General features: G+C 42.8%; 1 protein-coding gene across 1 annotated transcript in view; it reads right to left on the reverse strand.

Moving 5' to 3' along the window:
* Positions 1-18,506, reverse strand: part of LOC138513680 (V-type proton ATPase 116 kDa subunit a 4-like) — a 4,716,919-nt gene that overhangs the window by 4,348,875 nt on the left and 349,538 nt on the right. Inside the window, exon 3 of the mRNA XM_069628745.1 lies at positions 17,582-17,660. Coding sequence (XP_069484846.1) covers positions 17,582-17,660 — 79 coding nt within the window. The remainder of the gene's footprint in view (positions 1-17,581; positions 17,661-18,506) is intronic.

Consider the following 18,506-nt stretch of genomic DNA (forward strand, 5'->3'; position numbering starts at 1 on the left):
GCACTCCAGATTTAAAGTTAAAGAAAACACTTTCCCACCCCAAACAGGAGAAGACAATACCCTGATGACAATCTCCTTTTGCTATTGGTCAGGCACACACTTGCAGTGATTTTGAGCGAAATTCAGAGTCATTTTCCAATGCAAATTCAGCTGTCCAGTATAGTAATAGTTAATTTCAAACTTAATCCTGATTTTCAGGCTAAGACTCACTTTTACAGCTCTCCAACATATGTATCACTGCAATTGAATTACCACCAATAAGTCTTTACACAAGAATCCTGGTGGGAGAGTATAGAGCAGAATGAGCGAATTTACAGAAATGTTGTCTAGCTTCTACTGTGCCTTCACAGAACAGCAGTAGATGTTTAATAGACTGCCGTTCTGGGTTATCACAGATCTTGCAGAGCTCTGCCTGGTTGCCCATTCCTCTTTTTGTTAAGACTTCTCCTGTTTTGGTAACATTCAACCTCAACCTTAAGAACTTGCTCCTAATTCTCCAGTCGGGGAATCTTACTAGGGATTTATTCAAAACCCAATTTCCGATCTGTCATCTGGAGAGGGTTCGGGTGTATGCATGTTCTTATTTTCTCAATAGTATGGATCCAGACCATCTCGTCCCATTTCTTTTTCGCTTTCATTGGATCTTCAAGTAAAAGCTTAATTTCAATGTCAGTATTCAACAGTGATTTTTCCACCAACAGCTTTATTTTTTTTACATTTTTTTTTTTAATTATTTGTGTGTGTCCCAAAGGAACTTTACAAAAAGAAGAAGTCCAAGTTTGTGGTTCCCGACGGTTTAGCAGGGCGGGACCCTGGTTATGTTAGCAATTTCATCGTATGCTCCAGGATTTTTACTGTTGCTAAAAGCCAAGTTGTTCGGTGTCCTCCTATCAGTGTGAGCCACCATTTGTCTTCATCCCACCCGCGTTCTTCAGTTCGTAGGTGATTGAGGTACTTGTGTCTAAATTGCTGATTTTTAGGACACAACATAAGAAGATGAATTGATTCAATGTCGTCACACAGGCGGCATTTGTTTGTTTTTGAGAGCCCTCTAATGGAACGGATTTCATTTTTGTCCAGTAAGTTGAGCCTTATCCTTAGTAGAGAGTTACGAGCCACCCTGCTGGGAATTATTTTTAAATATATCTTATTGGGTCGTTTAAATTGCTGCACGGTTTGAGGGAGTTGCTGCAGTAATTTGTTTTTTGTAGCTGTCTCTTGTGTTTGGATCCAGTCTAGATCTTTTAATTTCTTGGTCACGCTTGTTGGATTGGTAATGAGGTCATCGGAGCAGGCGACAAGACTCCAGTAAGGCCCTGTTGGCCAATTTCCAAACTGATAGCATTTTCACTTTTTCTGCTTGTAATTCTTTGTTTAGCAGACCGTAGAGTTCTTCGCCTTCCTCAGTAATGCATTTTCGGTATAAACGTAAAGCATTGATGTTTACTGTTGCCATAAGCGATAGAAGGCTAAATTCTCGTCGTATTGCAGCCATAGATGTTGATTGTGGAAGAGAGAACCGCCTTCCAGAACTGCCCTTCTAATTTTATCAAAGGCATGGCCTCCGCTCCATATGTGACTGAGGGGACCACTTTTCTTATAGAATTCGATGACTGGGATGGTGGAGAATTTCCCAAATTTCCTGTCTATCGCCTTTCCCTGCGCTGTCAGCCTTTTTATTTTATTTTTGCTGCATCAAAGTTTCTCGTGCTGTCCATTATTACGCCCAGGTATTTGTATTCGGTTACCTTTTCAATCTGTCTTCTAGAAACCATGTGTAGGTTTCCTGTCTTTTACCTCCTTCGAGGATCATGATTTTGGTTTTATCTTTATTTATTTTCTGAGGTGTAGGAAAGTAAATTTGTTAGCTGTCTCTGGAGACCAATCTGGGTCTGATCGAATAAAATGAGGTCATCCGCGTATAAGAGGCGGCTGATTTTAATGGTTGCCAGAGACAGTGGGGATAAGCAGGAGAGATCTTCATTGTCTCCATAATCACCTATATAGGCCAGGAACAGCGCTGGGGCCAGTGGGCAGCCTTGTTTCACCCCTCTACCCATTGGGATTTCTGCCAAGAGATTGCCTAGCTGTGACAAACGCACCCTTAGTGACGTGTCCGAGTGTAGTGCTTTTATTGGCTGGAGGATCTCTTGGGGACACCTCCATCCCTCCAGTTTTTCCCAAAGGCGATGCCTGTCGACTAAGTCAAAAGCCTGGGAGAGGTTGATAAAGGCCACAAAGATTTGCGGTTTTCCTTCAAGAACCTTACTTTTGAGGGTGCTGATGGTTAATATGTTTGCAGCGGTGCCCGCGTTTCTTTTGAAGCCCATTTGAAAGATGTTGTTGCAAGGCGCCGTCTTTGCCCAAGTTTGAAATCTTTTTAGGAGTAAGCTCCCAAACACTTTCCCAATACAGTCCAAAAGTGCTATAGGGCGATAGTTTGATGGATCTGTGATGTCGCCCTTCTTGAAAATTGGGACAATGATTGCTTTTGTCCAGGATGGCGGAATGGATTTCTGAAGAGCACAGTTCTTAAAGATGTTCTTAATGAGCAAAGCCCATTCCACTGGGTTGGCTTTCAAGTCTATGTTAGATATCCTGTCCGGACCTACCGCTCGAGAGTTTATCAACTTTTTTAAGTAGTCTTGAATTTCTTCTTGGTCGTTGAGTACCAGCCAGTTAGTATCCAAAGGTCTTAAAGGTGAGTCTGGAACAGAAAGGGGTTGGAAGAGGGAGGTGAAGTGGTTGATCCACTTTTGTTCCGCCATGCAATAAAGTTATTATTCGACTGCTATGCAGTTTTTAGCAGAGACCAGAACTCATTCGCTTTGTTGCTGCAGATTGCTTTCAACATATTTTCGATATCTTGCTGGAAAAGTAGGTGCCGACGATTTTTTTACCCAGTTTCGATAGGTTTTTCTTACAACCATCAGTTCTTCTTTGTCTTTTGGAAATTTTCCTAGCCTTCTTTCCATCATTCGCAGCTCTCGTCGTTTTTCTACCAAGATTGCGTCAAAGGAATGCTTTGGAACGTTGGAATTGCTAGATGGAGCTTTGTTTTTCACTGAGAACTGGACAAGGAGAGGTACGTAATCGGGATTGTCATTTTTTCTTTCAGGGCCTCCTCCGAGAACTTACTTTGTGGTCAGCTGTCTGAGTCGGCTGTTAATTTCAGATAGTTTCCCTCTGGATTTGGTTCCATCCCGAAGGAGTACCGGGCCGGTTGCCTAAAGGTGTTTAAAGGACGTTAGCTGGTTATGATCGCTATCTTTCATTTTTAGTACTTCAAAGTTCATCACCTTTTCCAAAAGCTGGCGTGACACAAAGCTGTAATCGATTGTGGCATGTAAAGATCCTTGCTACCACGTGGGGAAGCGGTCTATTTTTGGGAAGGTTGGATCAAGATTCACACATTTTCTTGAAGCCAATAACGATGACCACTGACGGCCTCTTTTAGCGGCTGGGGTCAATGATGACTTTAGACCTGTCTTGGTTGTTGAGTCCTGGCATTGTGCGTTCAGGTCGCGACAAATAATGATGGATGTATCGGATGTATGGATTGAATCTCATGCAGGGTTTCCTCCATCATAGTCAAATATGTGAGTTGGTTTATGGGCGCTGGGGTCCAATATGTGTTTACAATAGCTATTTGCGAGTTCCTGGAGTTCGTCAGCTCCGCCCAATCCATGAGCACCGCCTGAATTGATAGATTTCATAGTATTGTGTCCTTTATCTTCAGAACAATGCCCTGTCGACAGGCTATGAGCAGACCGGAGGTTAGGCGGCCTAGAAGACCTTTATTAGCGGGAGCTAGGATGATATACCCATCCAGAACCAGTGTTTTGCATAACCAGGTCTCTTGTAGGCAGATATCAAACGAGGCCAGATTGGCATCCCCCGGCGTCGTCAGGTGAAGATGTCCTCGGGTGTTCCACGAGCAAAGACGAAGAACAGTTGAATTGTGCTCGATTGTCGGGACGTAGTCAATCCTATTTCGCCGCCATTCATGTTTCTATTTTCTCGGTTGGGTCAGAACCCTTGGGAGCCAGGCCCAGAGTCCCTGAAGTATAACTCTTGCCAGGGACTTTGGCGAGGACCTTTCTTTCTGAGGTTGATCTAACCTGCGAGTTCCGCACTTGTCGGTTTTCTATGTCGTTTCCGGTATTCACAATTTGGTTGAAGGATGGTCTGTCCTCTATGATGTTGGGTCTTGCCCTTGGGCTTTTAGCCGACGAGGAGTTCTGAGTGGAGGCGATAGTTTTTACTAACTTTTTGTGTTTGATCTTTGCTTGATTTGTGCTCAGTGGTATCGCTTCTGCTTGAGCTCATAATTTCTATTCCTCGTTTTTTTTTCCAGTGGTGCCCTTTGTATTGAAGCACCATCTTGGTCTCTTGTCATTTTCGGCTTTGATCCTTCAAAATGTAGCCCAAAGATGATAAATCCTCTTTTGCATGAAATATTTCCTTCTTTACACTCCTAGAAACCAGGTGTAAATAAGCTTTGGCTCTGTGGTTTGAGTGGTATGGATCTACAATCTCCCGGTCCGCAGACTATCCGGAGTACAGCTGGAGTAAGGCCGAACAAGGTAAGTATGCCCAGTCTATTGAGGATTATGTCATCCTTGTTTTCTACATACTGTTCCAGTTTTTTCGGCGACGCCAACAAATACCGATTTTACTTTTGGTATTTCTCAGTTCTGGAGATGTAATGTAGTTGGAAACAGTTTTTCAGCGTTTTGGCTTTGCCTAGGACTAGGCCGGTGTTTTATCTTGCGATCCTGGTCAACCCTCGCCCATCGCTCTTTTGGTGTCAGTAATGGAGGCAAGAGGCCCTCCCTCTGCTAGTAGAAGCAGGAGACCGTGGAGATGCAAAGGAGACCACTCGAAAGCTAGACGGGCTGGGTGTCTTCTTTTTTGAGATCTGGTATAATTTTGATCTTCAGTCCTCCAAAGTACTAAAGGGAGGAGATACTTCAACTTCAGCGCATGGAAGTTCAGCCTGAAAGGAGAATTTCATGGGCATTGCTGTATCGTGGACCCTATTGTCTTTTTTTTCCTCATTGGGTTGTGAAGTTTCGAGATCGAGGTCAATGTGTTGAGAAATGTTCATCAGATCTTCCACCAGAAAATCTTCTGTTTTGGGCGAGCGAGTGTTTTCTTTTCGGATTGAACACCAAAAATGTTCTCCCTTATTCCGGCTACGACCACTTTTTTGTTTGGGCACAAATCAGATGTCTACTTTTTTTCCCCCCTTGGATTTATGACCTGTGAACAGTTTGTCTTTTGCGTGGAAAACAGCGAATATGCACAGTCCCTCCGGGGCTGATTTTTGGTGCTGAAGACTTGGCAGAGGATAGTCTATGATAGATAACTTCTTCGTTTACCACTCTAGAATTTTCCACCACTGGAGCCTGCCGCAAGTCCACACAAGGTGGTGGTAGTTGGCGTGGAATATAAAGTCTTTCGCCGGATGTTTCACCCCAGAGGGATTTTTCCTGGACGGGAGGGTGGACATTCTTCCGACCGTTTTCAGTGTTGTTGGTTTGAGTCTTGAATCACTCCTCTAAGGCGGTGATGTAGCCTTCTAAGATTAATTTTGAGTGCATCATCGCTTGGATGGTGGTGTGATCGTTTAGATTTTCATTTATCCCTTCGTATAGTTTAGTGAATGGCGCCAGAGAGATGGTTACGGCTGACATAATGGATAAAATATCCTGCTTCTTTTTCGAGGGGGACTCAATTGGTGTGTCGCGTTGCCGAGTCATTTTGATGGAGTTATGTGGCTCTCGTTAAGCAGCCTTCTGGCTGTAGGGGTACAGGGTAGGTCTAATGACCCTCGCCTTTCTCGATCTGCAGTAGACTTTGTTTGCGGGGTCAGGAAACACCCTCCAAGGCGATTCGGCTTTGCAACCGAAGTTCGCTACAGATATGGCGTAGATCTTGATTTAAGGGATTTGACATCTGTCCCGTGAACGTCATTGACATTTTGGTCATGGAGGGCCGAGGGCACGTTATTTGATGGAAATTCAACTTGTGGCGCTCGAGGCGCCTGTTTTAACAGCAGCTCGTTTACATGAGTTGGACTTTGAGATTTCCTTTGCATGATATTTTTTACCGGCTGTTTTTGTCTGGAGGTCCTCTTTTTCCTCCCTGCTGCTAACATTAGCTGGTGTCAGGCTTTCAATAACCCCGGTTGGTGTAGCTGGAGGAGGGATCCCTGGTTGGTGGAGGGGAGAATTGATCAAAGGGGTTAAAACCGGGGAGCACGAGGGAGATCTAGGTGGAGCCTTTTGCACCTTTGAGACCGAGTCTTAGGAGCTGCTCTGCGGTATTTTCCCTCTTTCTTTCTTTTTGGGGTGATTGGCAGATCTTAACGGCCTCTAGGATTTCCTCATCTATGAGGTCCTCTTGTCGACGTAGTGGGTCAGGGGCAAAAGCGTTGAAGAAGTCTGTTACTAGACTTGCCACTGATGGCTTTGTTGATTCTGGTTTCCATGATTTTTTATTTGATTTTTGACCCCCTGTTTTTATGAAAGAAGATTGAAGGGCTGTATGTAGTTTTTTCTAAACTTTTAGTTTCTGAGTTCCTTTCCTTTTCGTGGGTCGCTTTTTCCTTTTCTCAGATGAATCGATCTCGCTCCATCGTTTTTTGGAATTTTGACCTTGTGGAAAGGAAACAGTCTCTGAGGGACGTCGGTGGGGCCCTGCTCTCGTATATCTGATTGTTCGAGGCCCTTATGGTTTTCTTGTTGCTGGGCTGAAAGCCCACGAGGGAGAGATGAGGCTTTGTGATTGGGATCCGAGTGCACTTGAGCTACTGTTTGAATCTGGGAGAACTGAGTAGCGTGTGGACCGGTTTCGCCCTCATTAGCGGTGTTTCCCTGCACAACAGAGCGCCCAATTCTGAGGGCGGGACTGGTCAAAGCAGGAGGGGGCGTGTTATCACTCCTGCACGCCGACTCCCCTCCCATTCCAACAGCTGGGGGCGTGACCGCATTGCTGAGAGACCAGCCCCTCCACACCCCAAAGCTGCAAATCCACTGTCTGCCCCCCGACGGGCTTGCTCCCCCACTCACGGACCTCTGTCCTCCCTCTGTAGGCCACCTGGTACCGGAGCTGTGAGGGGAGTTGCCGCGCCGTGGGTGGGAGACTGTTTCTGGGGCAAACGAGATTGTAATTGTTTGTAGAGAGTAAACAGGGGCACGCGCTTCGGAGCAAGCGTCCCTCCTTTCCCGTGTCGAATTCTGTATTCAAGATCAGCGGGTTTGCCGGATCCGACGCTGAGTCAGCCATGCACAGACTGCAATAGACTGCACACTCGAAGCCACACTCCGCAGCGCGCTCCGCGGTGTGGTATCAGTCTTGGAGAGGAACAGCAGTGAAGGCACCTCCCACAGGAACAGTAGACAGTGAAGATTGACTGCAATAGACTGCACACTCGAAGCCACACTCCAGCTTTAAATTGTCCAAGATGGGTGATTTCCCTGCCTTCATATGGCCATCTATGACCGAATATAGTGAGTCTTCTTGATCAGTGGTGATCTTTTGCTAGAGTGATATTAATTTCCAACCTGCTTGGGATGGAAGAGACCAGAGGCCTAATTTGAAACAGATTGTCTATTGATAAACTCAAAGGCAGCCCTAATGCATGCTTACAAACGAGGCCTTCCCATCTTTGCCACTGTGTCCCATAAGTGAGGTTTTGCCTCCAATCCATAAAGCAAGATCAGGACGACTTTTGCTCGATAGAATTTCAATACTGAGATAATGGAAAATCTTCCATATTTCCCAAGTATCTTTTCATCTGGGCCATCAAAGGTTTAAGCTTCAGGGAAATCTCAAGCTCCATCTTATACACTGGATTAGCAAATATTTTATAGCCAAGATAGACCAACTCTTCTACTCTCATTCTCATTCTCTCCCCCCAATGGTGGTAGGTGACATGTTTATTTTTCTGTCTGTACACTGAGATTTTAGATTTTGTGGGGTTGAGAGCCCATTTATATTTGCATATTTGAAGAGTCCATCCAACAGTCGTCTTAGTCCTATCGCAGTTCTATCTAGGATAACATCTGCATAAGCGAGCCAGTGTAGTTGAACCCCATTTAATACTGGACTTGCTAAGGCAAAGGGAGCTAAAAAGTCCCCCATATCAGATGTGTAAAGATTGAAAAAAAATGGAGCCCCTAAAGAACCCTGCCTCACCCCCCAGTTCACCCTCACTGGTTCTGATAAATGGCCTTCACCCAACCGTACTCTTATTCTCCGTGGAATTCTATCAACATGCCCAATAATCCTTCTGGAATTCCCTTTGATCTTAATTTCTGCCAGAGCCTTCCTCTATCCACCTGGTCAAAGGCTTTAGAGAAACTCACCCATGCCCCATATAGTTGTTTTTCCCCGTTCTTCTGTGTCATCTCACTTAATAAATTTAACATGATGCCATTTACTGCGGTGGAGAGCCCCTTCCGGAAGCCTGTCTGGCATCTTGATGTGATCTTTGCCTTTCTTTCCCAAGCCTAACAGTAACTTCATGAAGATTTTGCCATCAATGTCCAGGAGGGCACTAGGACGATAGTTTGCTGCCACCATCCTATATACCCCCTTGAACAAAGGAATTATAGTTGCAGAGCTCCATGATGAAGGAAATTGCTTTCTGGCTATGATCTCCAAAAAAAGCCAGCTAAGCAATTTTGATCACAAGTTCGGCCTATTCCTCATTACTTGGTAGGGAAGACCATTCAGACCTGCCGCTTTTGAGGAAGATCCTTTCATAATCAAATCTTTGATGAGGGTTTCGTCAAATGACAATTGCACTGTCCAAACATCTGTGCAGCCAACTGGCTCACGGAGGAGGCAGAGGAGAGCAGATTGCAGAAGCCGGTCCCCTGTGAGGACGCGACGAGAGAACACTTCTTTGCATACGCAGACACTGAGAAGCAACCTCCATGCCGCTCGAGCGCAGAGCAGCCCAGAGCAGCCCAGAACAGGCAAGCAGGAGCCATGAGGGACGCGGAAGCCACAAAGCAGAGGCGGAGAACACTGGAAGAAGGAACTAGATGCTGAAGAGCTGCTGCAGGCTTACCGTTGGCGAACTAACATGCCCCAGAGAGCCGGTGAGTCCACCAAGGGAAATTGGGACACCAGGGCATGTCGGCAACACTACAGAAGGCAAATCAGAGTAAATAAAGCTGATGGGAGAGAATTCCCTACAGAAATATAACAGGAGGAATTCAAAATACTGTCAAGTTTGCAAATATGCCCAAAGAAACATGAGAAAGCCCTGGCAGGAGGGTTGATCAGGTAGTTACAAGTTGCAATTGTATTGAGTGAAGCACAGAAGAATGTCCTGGCAGGAGAGTATACCAGGCAGATTCAAGTAGCAAGAGTGTTCAGTAAAGCACAGAGCAAAGACCTGGCAGGAGAGTATACCAGGCAGTTACAAGTTGGACAAAGCGTAAAGTAAGTTACATGAGGGAATCCTGATCAGGATACATCAGGTACAGCCAATGACTATTGAAATCATACTAAAAAGGAGATGAAACCTGGCAGGAGAGTATAGTAGGTATCCTACCAAAATTAAGACTGACAGCCAAGTTGTTTTGCATGCAAGTTGTTTTGCTGATTAAAGACATGAGTTTTCCTCAGGTTTCTTTTGAAGGTTTAAAGTACAGAGACAAGAGTTCCAGGTGTAGAGAGTCATCCTCTAGAACTGTGAACTTTTTCCATCTGGAGCTTTTGTTTTGGAGTTGCACCTTTTTTTACTTTTTGAGCATCTGTGCACTTTAAGGCTAACATTCCCTTTTTCGCCTTAGAGTTAATGTATAGAGTATGAGGGACAGGTTAGTATTTCAGACACAGGACGTTTTTGCTTTAGACTTCTTGACATTGGACAGACTTAGTTTGTTTTAGGCAGGGAAATACCTCCTAGAATAGGGATAGTGAGATATTTTCCAACCCCTTTTTGTTTTGTAGGAAAAAACCAAGAGTTCCCTGTGTCTCATTCCTGGCTCCATACATGTGTTGTCAGGAGTGGGATTGGGCTCAGTTGACACAAACTGGGAAACCCTCAGGTTTTAAAAACTTAGCAACAGAGCCTCTGCTCCATCAGTAGCTACAGAAAACTATTGGGTTTGACTTGGTATTAGCAGGGAAGAATAAGTACCATCCGGAGAGAGAACGTCATACCCAAGAAACCAAGACAGGTTCCAGTCTCATGACATTTGTACCTAGGGAAATATCTAGACAGATCCTTTTTCCTACAAGTTGACTGGGTCCTACAGAAAACACGAGAACCCGATTGCCATCAAAGTCATAGGGTAGGAGTCAGGTTTTTTTCCTTGACTTCTCAGGCCATTTTACCTACTAGGACAAATGTGTAGGTGAATACGCATAAGATTTTCTTTCCCCGCGAGTGCTGAATTCCCAGCAAGGATAAAATGATCATCTCCCTAGCACTTAGATAACTGAGTTGGTAGGAATCTTTACCCCATCTCATTTCCCTGTCTGAGAGTAGATTGAAGAAGAGATTAAGAATACTGCCTCTCCTATGTAGCGGGGAGGAGATACAAACTGCTCTCCCTTTTGTCCGTGTAATTTTTTAACAGTGCACACAGCATTTTACAATGCAGTGGGGCTACTTGTCTATCACCCTAATCGTTTGCACTTGGGATTTTTGGATACTTTTATATGTGCCTAAAGGCAAGCTGGTGGCAGCAATCCTATTGTTATCATTGGTGTATTATTTCTAGTGTGGACATTTGTGTTTACTTCATATGTTTATGTTTACTGAATTTATATAGCGCTTTAAGCCAAAGCGTTTTACAATATAACAGGTACAAAAGTGAGAGAAGCATATTTACACATGAACAGGTCATTGGAACAATAAGTAGAACTATTTACAGGGGGGGGAGAGTGGAGGGGAGGGTAGAGGAGGGGGTAGTGCCGTGACCAGACCCTTGCCTCGCTGTTCAGATACCCGGTCGGCAGTCCACAATCCCATATTCAAGTGCTTATTGTAAGTATCACCCCATCCCATAGCAAAACATAGCATATCCCATTTTGATACTGTGCCATTTGTTCCACCCTATGAGTAATCCCATCAATACCCTGGTAACTAAGTATCAGGACCCTCTGTGTATTCTGTTCCTTGATTTCGCTGTGTTAGCGCCATTCTTTCCAATCCTTTCAGCCCATTGCATAGGTCTTTAGTCACATTTGGAATACATTAAATTCCCATCTAAAGAGACAGCATGAAGGGGTTACACTTGCAAAATAACCTGTGTCACGGGCGGCATTCCTCTTTTCTAGCCACTAAAATATAGTTTCCGTAAATGTTCTTTCCAAACTGATTTTCCCTGTCCACCGCTTTCATTTAAAAACCGAATTTCCTTTCCCATTAAGAACCTCATCCAGTCATTCAGAGTTACCCTTTCACTTTCATATTATCCCTGTGATGTGCATCTGTCCCTTAGCATAAAAACCGCATTCTGATTGGTCTGTTTAACCAATTTTTCAAGCTGTTTTGACATTTAAACCCGTGAAAATAAGAATGCAATTTCTCCACGTGTGATTTGGCTGCACTGTATTTTTCTTTCCCAAGTCGATTTTCTGAACTGTATGCCTGTTAGGACATTGCTTTGTAGTTTTGCTAGTGTTCGTATACTGTTATCCTCATGTGTGCCTTTTCTATTCAACCGCGAATGTAAAATAAACATTAGTAATTTTGCGTGCCGTTTTGCTCAGTTTTCGCGGGTGCTAAATCTGGTTTTTCGCCTCCTATTCAGTGGGGGCAAGTCAGTTTTCATTCTGATTGGTGCATAGTGTGCCTGACTCCTTGCTACATCTACCCATCCACGCAAATATTGATTAATCAGGGTTTGAGGGAGTGTTCCAGGGGGAATGATTAACTGATACCATTTAAAAATCCACTCAAACGTTAATTTTGCTTTCTTTCAAGTGTGTAGTTTTGATATTACATGAAAAGGTCTAAGTGCATTCCATAATGTTTCATGTAATCATCACATTGGTGATTGCTGCCCAATATTAAATCTGTGATTTCATTTGAATTTTAAAATAAATAAATATTGTACTACCACTCACCGGCCTGGTTCATGGTCCATTGTGGCCTGGGGTATTTGTAACAGGGGGTGTGAAACGAGTTGGGTGCCATCTCAATCTGAATTCTTAGTAAATAAAGCAAAGGTGTTTTAATTGTGCGCTGCAGCCTAGGCCAGTATCAAGAGTCCTGGTCTGGTGTGCAACTCCCCTTTAGAATCCTTAAGAGTACATCTTTTGGAGGTAAAGTGAAGGATATATGCTGGAGGTAAATCTTCCACTTCAATGCTAATTTTGTAATTAGGCGAGCGAAAAAGTGGCAGTAATCCATTACTTAAACATATCACTTAATGGTGAGGTGATAACCACAGCATTCTCCACAGCACACAAGTGCTCAAAACATGTAGTGGTTCTTACTAATGGTGTAAACAGTTCACTATTTCCCTCCATTTCTTATTTTTTATGTAATTCTAAAGTGAGAAAAACTCCATTCATGTCAGAATATCAGACTTGAAACATTGTTAATTCTAGAGCCTTTATGGCAGGTAACATGTATTAATTAATTGCAGAGCATATGCTGTAAACAAAGTAGCCACTAAACACTCTCCTCAATTCCATTACTCCCGTTTCACTTCTATTCTTTCCAACACTGTTGAACTTCTAGTAAAGCCCACAGTCCCATGAATTGTTATAGCAGAGCACAGCATATGAACCTTAGAACTGTGCATACATTAACAGAACCGAGCATTTCATGTAACCAACTCAGCATATCATGGGCATGTCTAGCATTTGAAAGCTAGAACAGTACATATGAAAATACCTAGGCAAAAGAGCATGGACATATATAATGTCAATACCTGCGATATGTGGAAATTATCTAGTCCAATGATGGCAATATCTAGCTAGCAGTGTGAGTAACTGGGCATACAAAGTAATATATTGTATATGCTTTGAGAACCTGGAGGACAAGGCCACATAATCCCAGTATTTGGCAAATGAGTGTAGACCACTTCACTGATCTCTTCTCCCTGACAAATTGTGCCTTTTTTTACTTGTGTAAATGACTACTTGTAATTACTGTACATCATCTATGGTGTCACAGTCTGTGCTTCTTGTCCCCAATCATCTTTACAATTATTTCTAACCACTACCATCTGCGTACCAACCTAATTGTGATGTGCTCAATCCTTCTTTACAGCCACATGTCTAAGGACTGCGACAGCCACAGTATTCTAATGTATATAATTTCTTTTTTTATCCCTGTGGTTAAATCCTTTATTGAATATAGCAAATGTTGCAGAAAAGGTGGGGGGGGAGCAAGTTTCCATGCAATAAAGTAAGAATGACTTGTATGCGATACAAATGTAACTTATTTTTGACCAATGAAAAGCTCCAAGCCTGGGACAAAAAAACAATCAATGTTCCCCACAGCGTTTTGCCATTTCTGTACTGGGGAATTAGTGAAAGAAACACTTAAACATCTTGTTATGTACTGTGACTGTTTTGAAGACATTAGGACTAGGACATTTGACACTTATCTTGTATCTGGAGCAGAGCTCTCAAGAGAATCTACTTGGAGTAGAAGTATGAGGGGCAATACCCAAACAGATTTTTTTTTTGGCTTTATCTCCAGTTTTATTTATTTATTTTTTCAACTCTATTTCTTATTTTCAACAATATTCAACAATCATCATAAGTCATCGAACGGCAAATATACAATAGCGGGAAGCAATACAGCAAAATTTCACACCATAACCCTGTATCCCAATATATAAAAATGTAAAATTAACTTAAAACCAAACCAGATGTAACAAATAACAGACAAGACTACACAAAACAACCACAAACACAAATCCCCCCCCCCATATGTATAGTACCTGAAAGTAAACCATTTCACTCTACTCCTTAACTCAAACCAGTACTATCCATAAAGGATAAAGGTCATTAAAACTCTCCCACATATCAAAGTTCTGCCTTGTTTAGTTTACTAAACATTGTTTTTTCAAATCTTGATAAAGCTCTAACATCCAAAATCCACTCCTCCACCGTCGGCTTTTTTCGTGTCTTCCAGACCTTCAACACTTGTTTAACCGCCACCAACAAAACTTTACACACCCCACACAATAACACCCAACTTACATTACGCCCACCAGCATACGACAGGAATATAACTGCTAAGGGATTGCGTGGCTAAACAAAGTCCCAAACCTGATCGATCCTGTCAATAACCTCCCTCCAAAAGCTTACCACTCTTTCACAATGCCACAACATATGTAACAGAGTACCCTGTTCTTTTCCACAACCCCAACACAAATCATCATCAACTAAACCCAAGCTGGTCCTTAGTGTATATAATTTCTACTTGCAGCACTAACCCTATTCACTAATGAATTCAGTGAACGCACAAATACAAATGGCTTTGCATAATAAACCCAAAGCACACATCCATCTATTCCCCCATCTACATGACAGATAAACTTGAAAAGCCTACGCTCTTTGTGAACGCTTTACATTAACCACGTTTGGGATATGGGATTTCTCCGAAAATGCCGAAAAAGTTTCAAAAGGTGATGTTTCTAAGGAACATGCCAAGCTGGAAAATACATATCCTCTGCATCTGCCTTATTCTCATAATGGCTGTGCATAAGGAGTACTTCATGGTGAGGCAGCCGCACACAAGAACTTAGAATTGCTGCATGGAAGTAGGCATGCACCATACAAATCACCATTATGGTCCTGCATATGGGAATGATTACAAAAGATGTTGCCTGCTTTCCTCAACAGGAAAGGGAAAGCACACCATGATGCAATAGCCAGAGCAATGACAAGCACCAGATGGGTCAACGGGGGGATATTGTAATTCTTACACTTCTGTTCTATCATTTTATTTTATTTGAAAGTGAATGTATGTACTTATAAAGCGCTTATGCCTAAGCACTGTACGCGATATAAAGGCCGTACAATAAGACTTGAAGAGAAGGTTGCAAATTAACAAAAATGCTGGAGAGGAAATGATATAAGATTTTAAAAGGTAACAGAGAGGAAGGGACGATGAGGAACGGATCGCAACAGGCAGGGAGTTCCAGTGTTTAGGAGCGAGGAGTGCAAAAAACATAAGCGAGACTGAGCTCAGGGTGGTTTAGGTACAGTAAGGAGGGAGAGAGATTGGGATCAGAGATTGAGGTGGACAGTAGCAGGAAATGAGTGAAGCTAAATAAGGTGCAGCAAGACCATGAAGGCTTTGAAAGTTAAACAAAAAAAGTGAAAAGGAAACTGGGATTCAAAGGAAAGCCAGCACAGAGAATGGAGTCCAGAAGCGAATGAGGAAAAGGAGGGAGGGGCAGAATAACACGGATCGAGTGGTTGTGGAGTGGGCCAGGTGATTCACTGGGAGTTCAAGAGGTAAGAGCAGTAATAAAAGAAAACAAAGGCAGAGACAAGAATTTTAGTAAGAGATGGAAAGCACAGGTTGAATGTTGCCAATGTCAAATAGTTTGAAACTGCAGCCCAGTGAGATGGTGGATATGTGAGTTAAGGCAAGGGAGGGTCAAAGATCATTCCAGGGTTACGTGCAGTGTCAGAAAAAGGTAGGTGGACAGGGGAAGGAACGAGCACAGAGAGAAGGGGAAATGGACGATGGAAAGAAAATAACTTCAGTTCTGGATGTTTAAGGGCAAGTAACATGAGGGCATCCATTGTTGAAGAATGAGAAGAAGATTTGTGAATCGTTTGCAAAGAAGTGGAATGCAAAACCGCATTTAGCAATGATAGCGGGATGGCATAATGAAGTGCTCCATTTCTGAGCCTGGGGAAAACCAAATTGTAATGGTAGTGTTGATGAACGGGTGCCAGTACAAGAGTCAGAGAAAGAGCTGCTGGGTGTGTGAGGAAAATCAGGATAACACTGTGCCCGAGAAACCGAAGGAAGACAGTGTGGTTAAAAGAGAAGGGTGATCTACAGTGTAAAAAGCCCCAGAAAGATTAAGAACAAGAATCAAAGAATGTTTAAGATGCGGGCAGAAAGTAAGGAGTTAAGAGACGTAATGTAGGGCCGCTCCTATTTAGTGCATGGGATGGAAGCCAGATTGACGAAGAGGAAATGGTGAGGGATTGTGTAGAAAATCAGAAATTTGCAAGTAAAACACTAATTCAAGAAGTTTAGAGAGAGAGAAGAGCGATAGGACAATAATTGAAGTGAAAAGAACATTTTTGGGGAATTAGAATAGCAGCATATTTGAAGGCAGGAGACAAATTAGTAGAAAGGGAGTTCAGGAGTGTAGTCAGATAAGGTATAAGAGGGAAAGACTTTGAGGATAACAAAAGGAATAGGGACATCAGGAGAGTAGGTACGATGAGTGATTAAGGAAGACGCAGAAGGGTCCGAATTTGTGAGGGGAAGAGAAGAGTCTGAGAACAGGAGCAGTGGGCAAGATCAGCAGAGGAGAGAGGAGAACTAAGAGCCGGGTCAGGGGAACGAGGAGCTAGTAAGAGGCCCACTGGTTGAAAGACTCAAATAGGATGGGATGAGTAGAATCGGATGCGAGAGCCGCATAATAAGAGTGAAAATATGAAAGGAAGCAGTGGTCAGAGTGAGATCGCGATATCCTCAGCCAGCATTCAGCATGGTGGAGAGAGGAATACAGGGAACATTTGTGGTGAGAGCCAAGGCTGTGGTGATTTGTGGGAGGGTGTGAATGGAAGAAGAGGCTGAGGTGAGTGAAGAGTAGAGATAAGTGAAGAGTTTAAGGAAATAAGAGCATCATTAGAAGGTAAAAGGGAGAAAGAAAGAAGAGAAGGTAAGAGAGTAGATAGAAGAGAAGGTAAGAGAGTAGATAGGAGTAGAAAGAAAAGGAACATTTAAATATTTACGATAAAGACAAGGGTCAGACAGAGAAAAGGAGGCATTAAGAGGGCATACGATGGCGATAAATGCACTGATTTGATATATATTATCATGAATAGCTATATTTCATATTGTCGGTTGTTTAAAAAAAGTACATCTTGTTTTTGTACTTTAATGAATTGTGTTGAACAATTCAGATAATGTTGACACATAAAAAGGGGGGAGAATGCATGAGAGGGGAGAATTAAAAGATAAGGAGGAAGTGATCAGAATAATAGAAAGGTCAAGCCATAATGGGGGGGTGGAGAGGAAATCGAAGCGAAAATTAGATGAAGGGAGACACCAGAGATATCGGGAGGGGAAAGGTTTAAGATCATTTGATGAACAAGAAGGAAGGAGCAAGACAAATGTATAATAGAAAGATGAAGACTGAAGTCACAAAGAAGAAAGAATGAAAGGGGGATAATAGAGAGAAGACTATGGAGATCACTGAAGACAGACAGGGACACATGGGGGGGTAGGGGGAGAGGGGCAGTAAATGATAAGAAATGCAGTAGAGTAAGGGCTGGTAAATACTACATAGCGATATTAGTTTAATTATCAGGCACAATCCTCCACTGTGGGACAGCATTTAATGTACTCACAATTAATTGACTGATAATGAATGATTCATATACTTACGGAGAATTCTCTCAAGGGATTCACATCTTCTGATTTCTTTCACAAACTTCCTCTGGAAGTCATTCTTGTTTTCATTTAACTACATACATCAAGAAAGAACAGGAAGTGAAATTATTGTTTTTAGGAACATGATGGAAATGATAAATTATAAAAGCGTGTTATGATTGTGCTTTTGTTGAAATTGTCAGAAACAGACAAAATGAGGTTATTTACTTGTAATCCTAGTTCGTGTGTTTCTTCATTAGATTTAAAAGAACAATGGATAGTCCTGCCTGTGGTCAAAATCTCAGAACTCTTACTTCAAAATCAATACAAAATATCAAAAATCCATAGAAACAATATATTACATCTATATGGCTTTCTGAATGACAAAGAAACTCAATGAAAGAAAATGAAGACAAGGAAACAGATAGGCAGTTATGTATAACCAGAGAAAAATAGACCTCTCACTTTAAGGTAGCCAGGTTCACTGGTATCTTATTATGCAGTATAGTGATAATTGAGTCAGGGTCCATTTTGTCTATGAAGGAAAAAGAACAATGGCTTCATCACGAGATGGGCAGTAAATCGGCGCAATTACTGCTGGGTGCAATTACCGTTACCGCCGGGCAGTGTGGCACAATTAGCGCTGTATTACAACCTGGCGTGCACATGCCCCGACTAGCGATAATGCCATTAGCGCCTGGCAGTAATTGTGCCGAAATAAGGGCTACCACCATAAAACCTGCACTATTAGCACTTCCGACGGCAAACCCAGTACTATTCGCGCCAGCGGAAATTAAATCATCGCCGGAATGGAAAGCATTACAGCAGCCATTTTGAAAAACAATCCATTAAACACTTCCTGCAGCCATCCGGACCTGCAAGTAATCCAAAATGTCTCAGGAGAGACCACGAGGCATGGTGGCTGACAATTGTTTACGCA

Source organism: Ambystoma mexicanum, chromosome 12, assembly GCF_040938575.1.
Source record: "Ambystoma mexicanum isolate Mex_15411 chromosome 12, UKY_AmexF1_1, whole genome shotgun sequence".
Classification (NCBI taxonomy): domain Eukaryota; kingdom Metazoa; phylum Chordata; class Amphibia; order Caudata; family Ambystomatidae; genus Ambystoma; species Ambystoma mexicanum.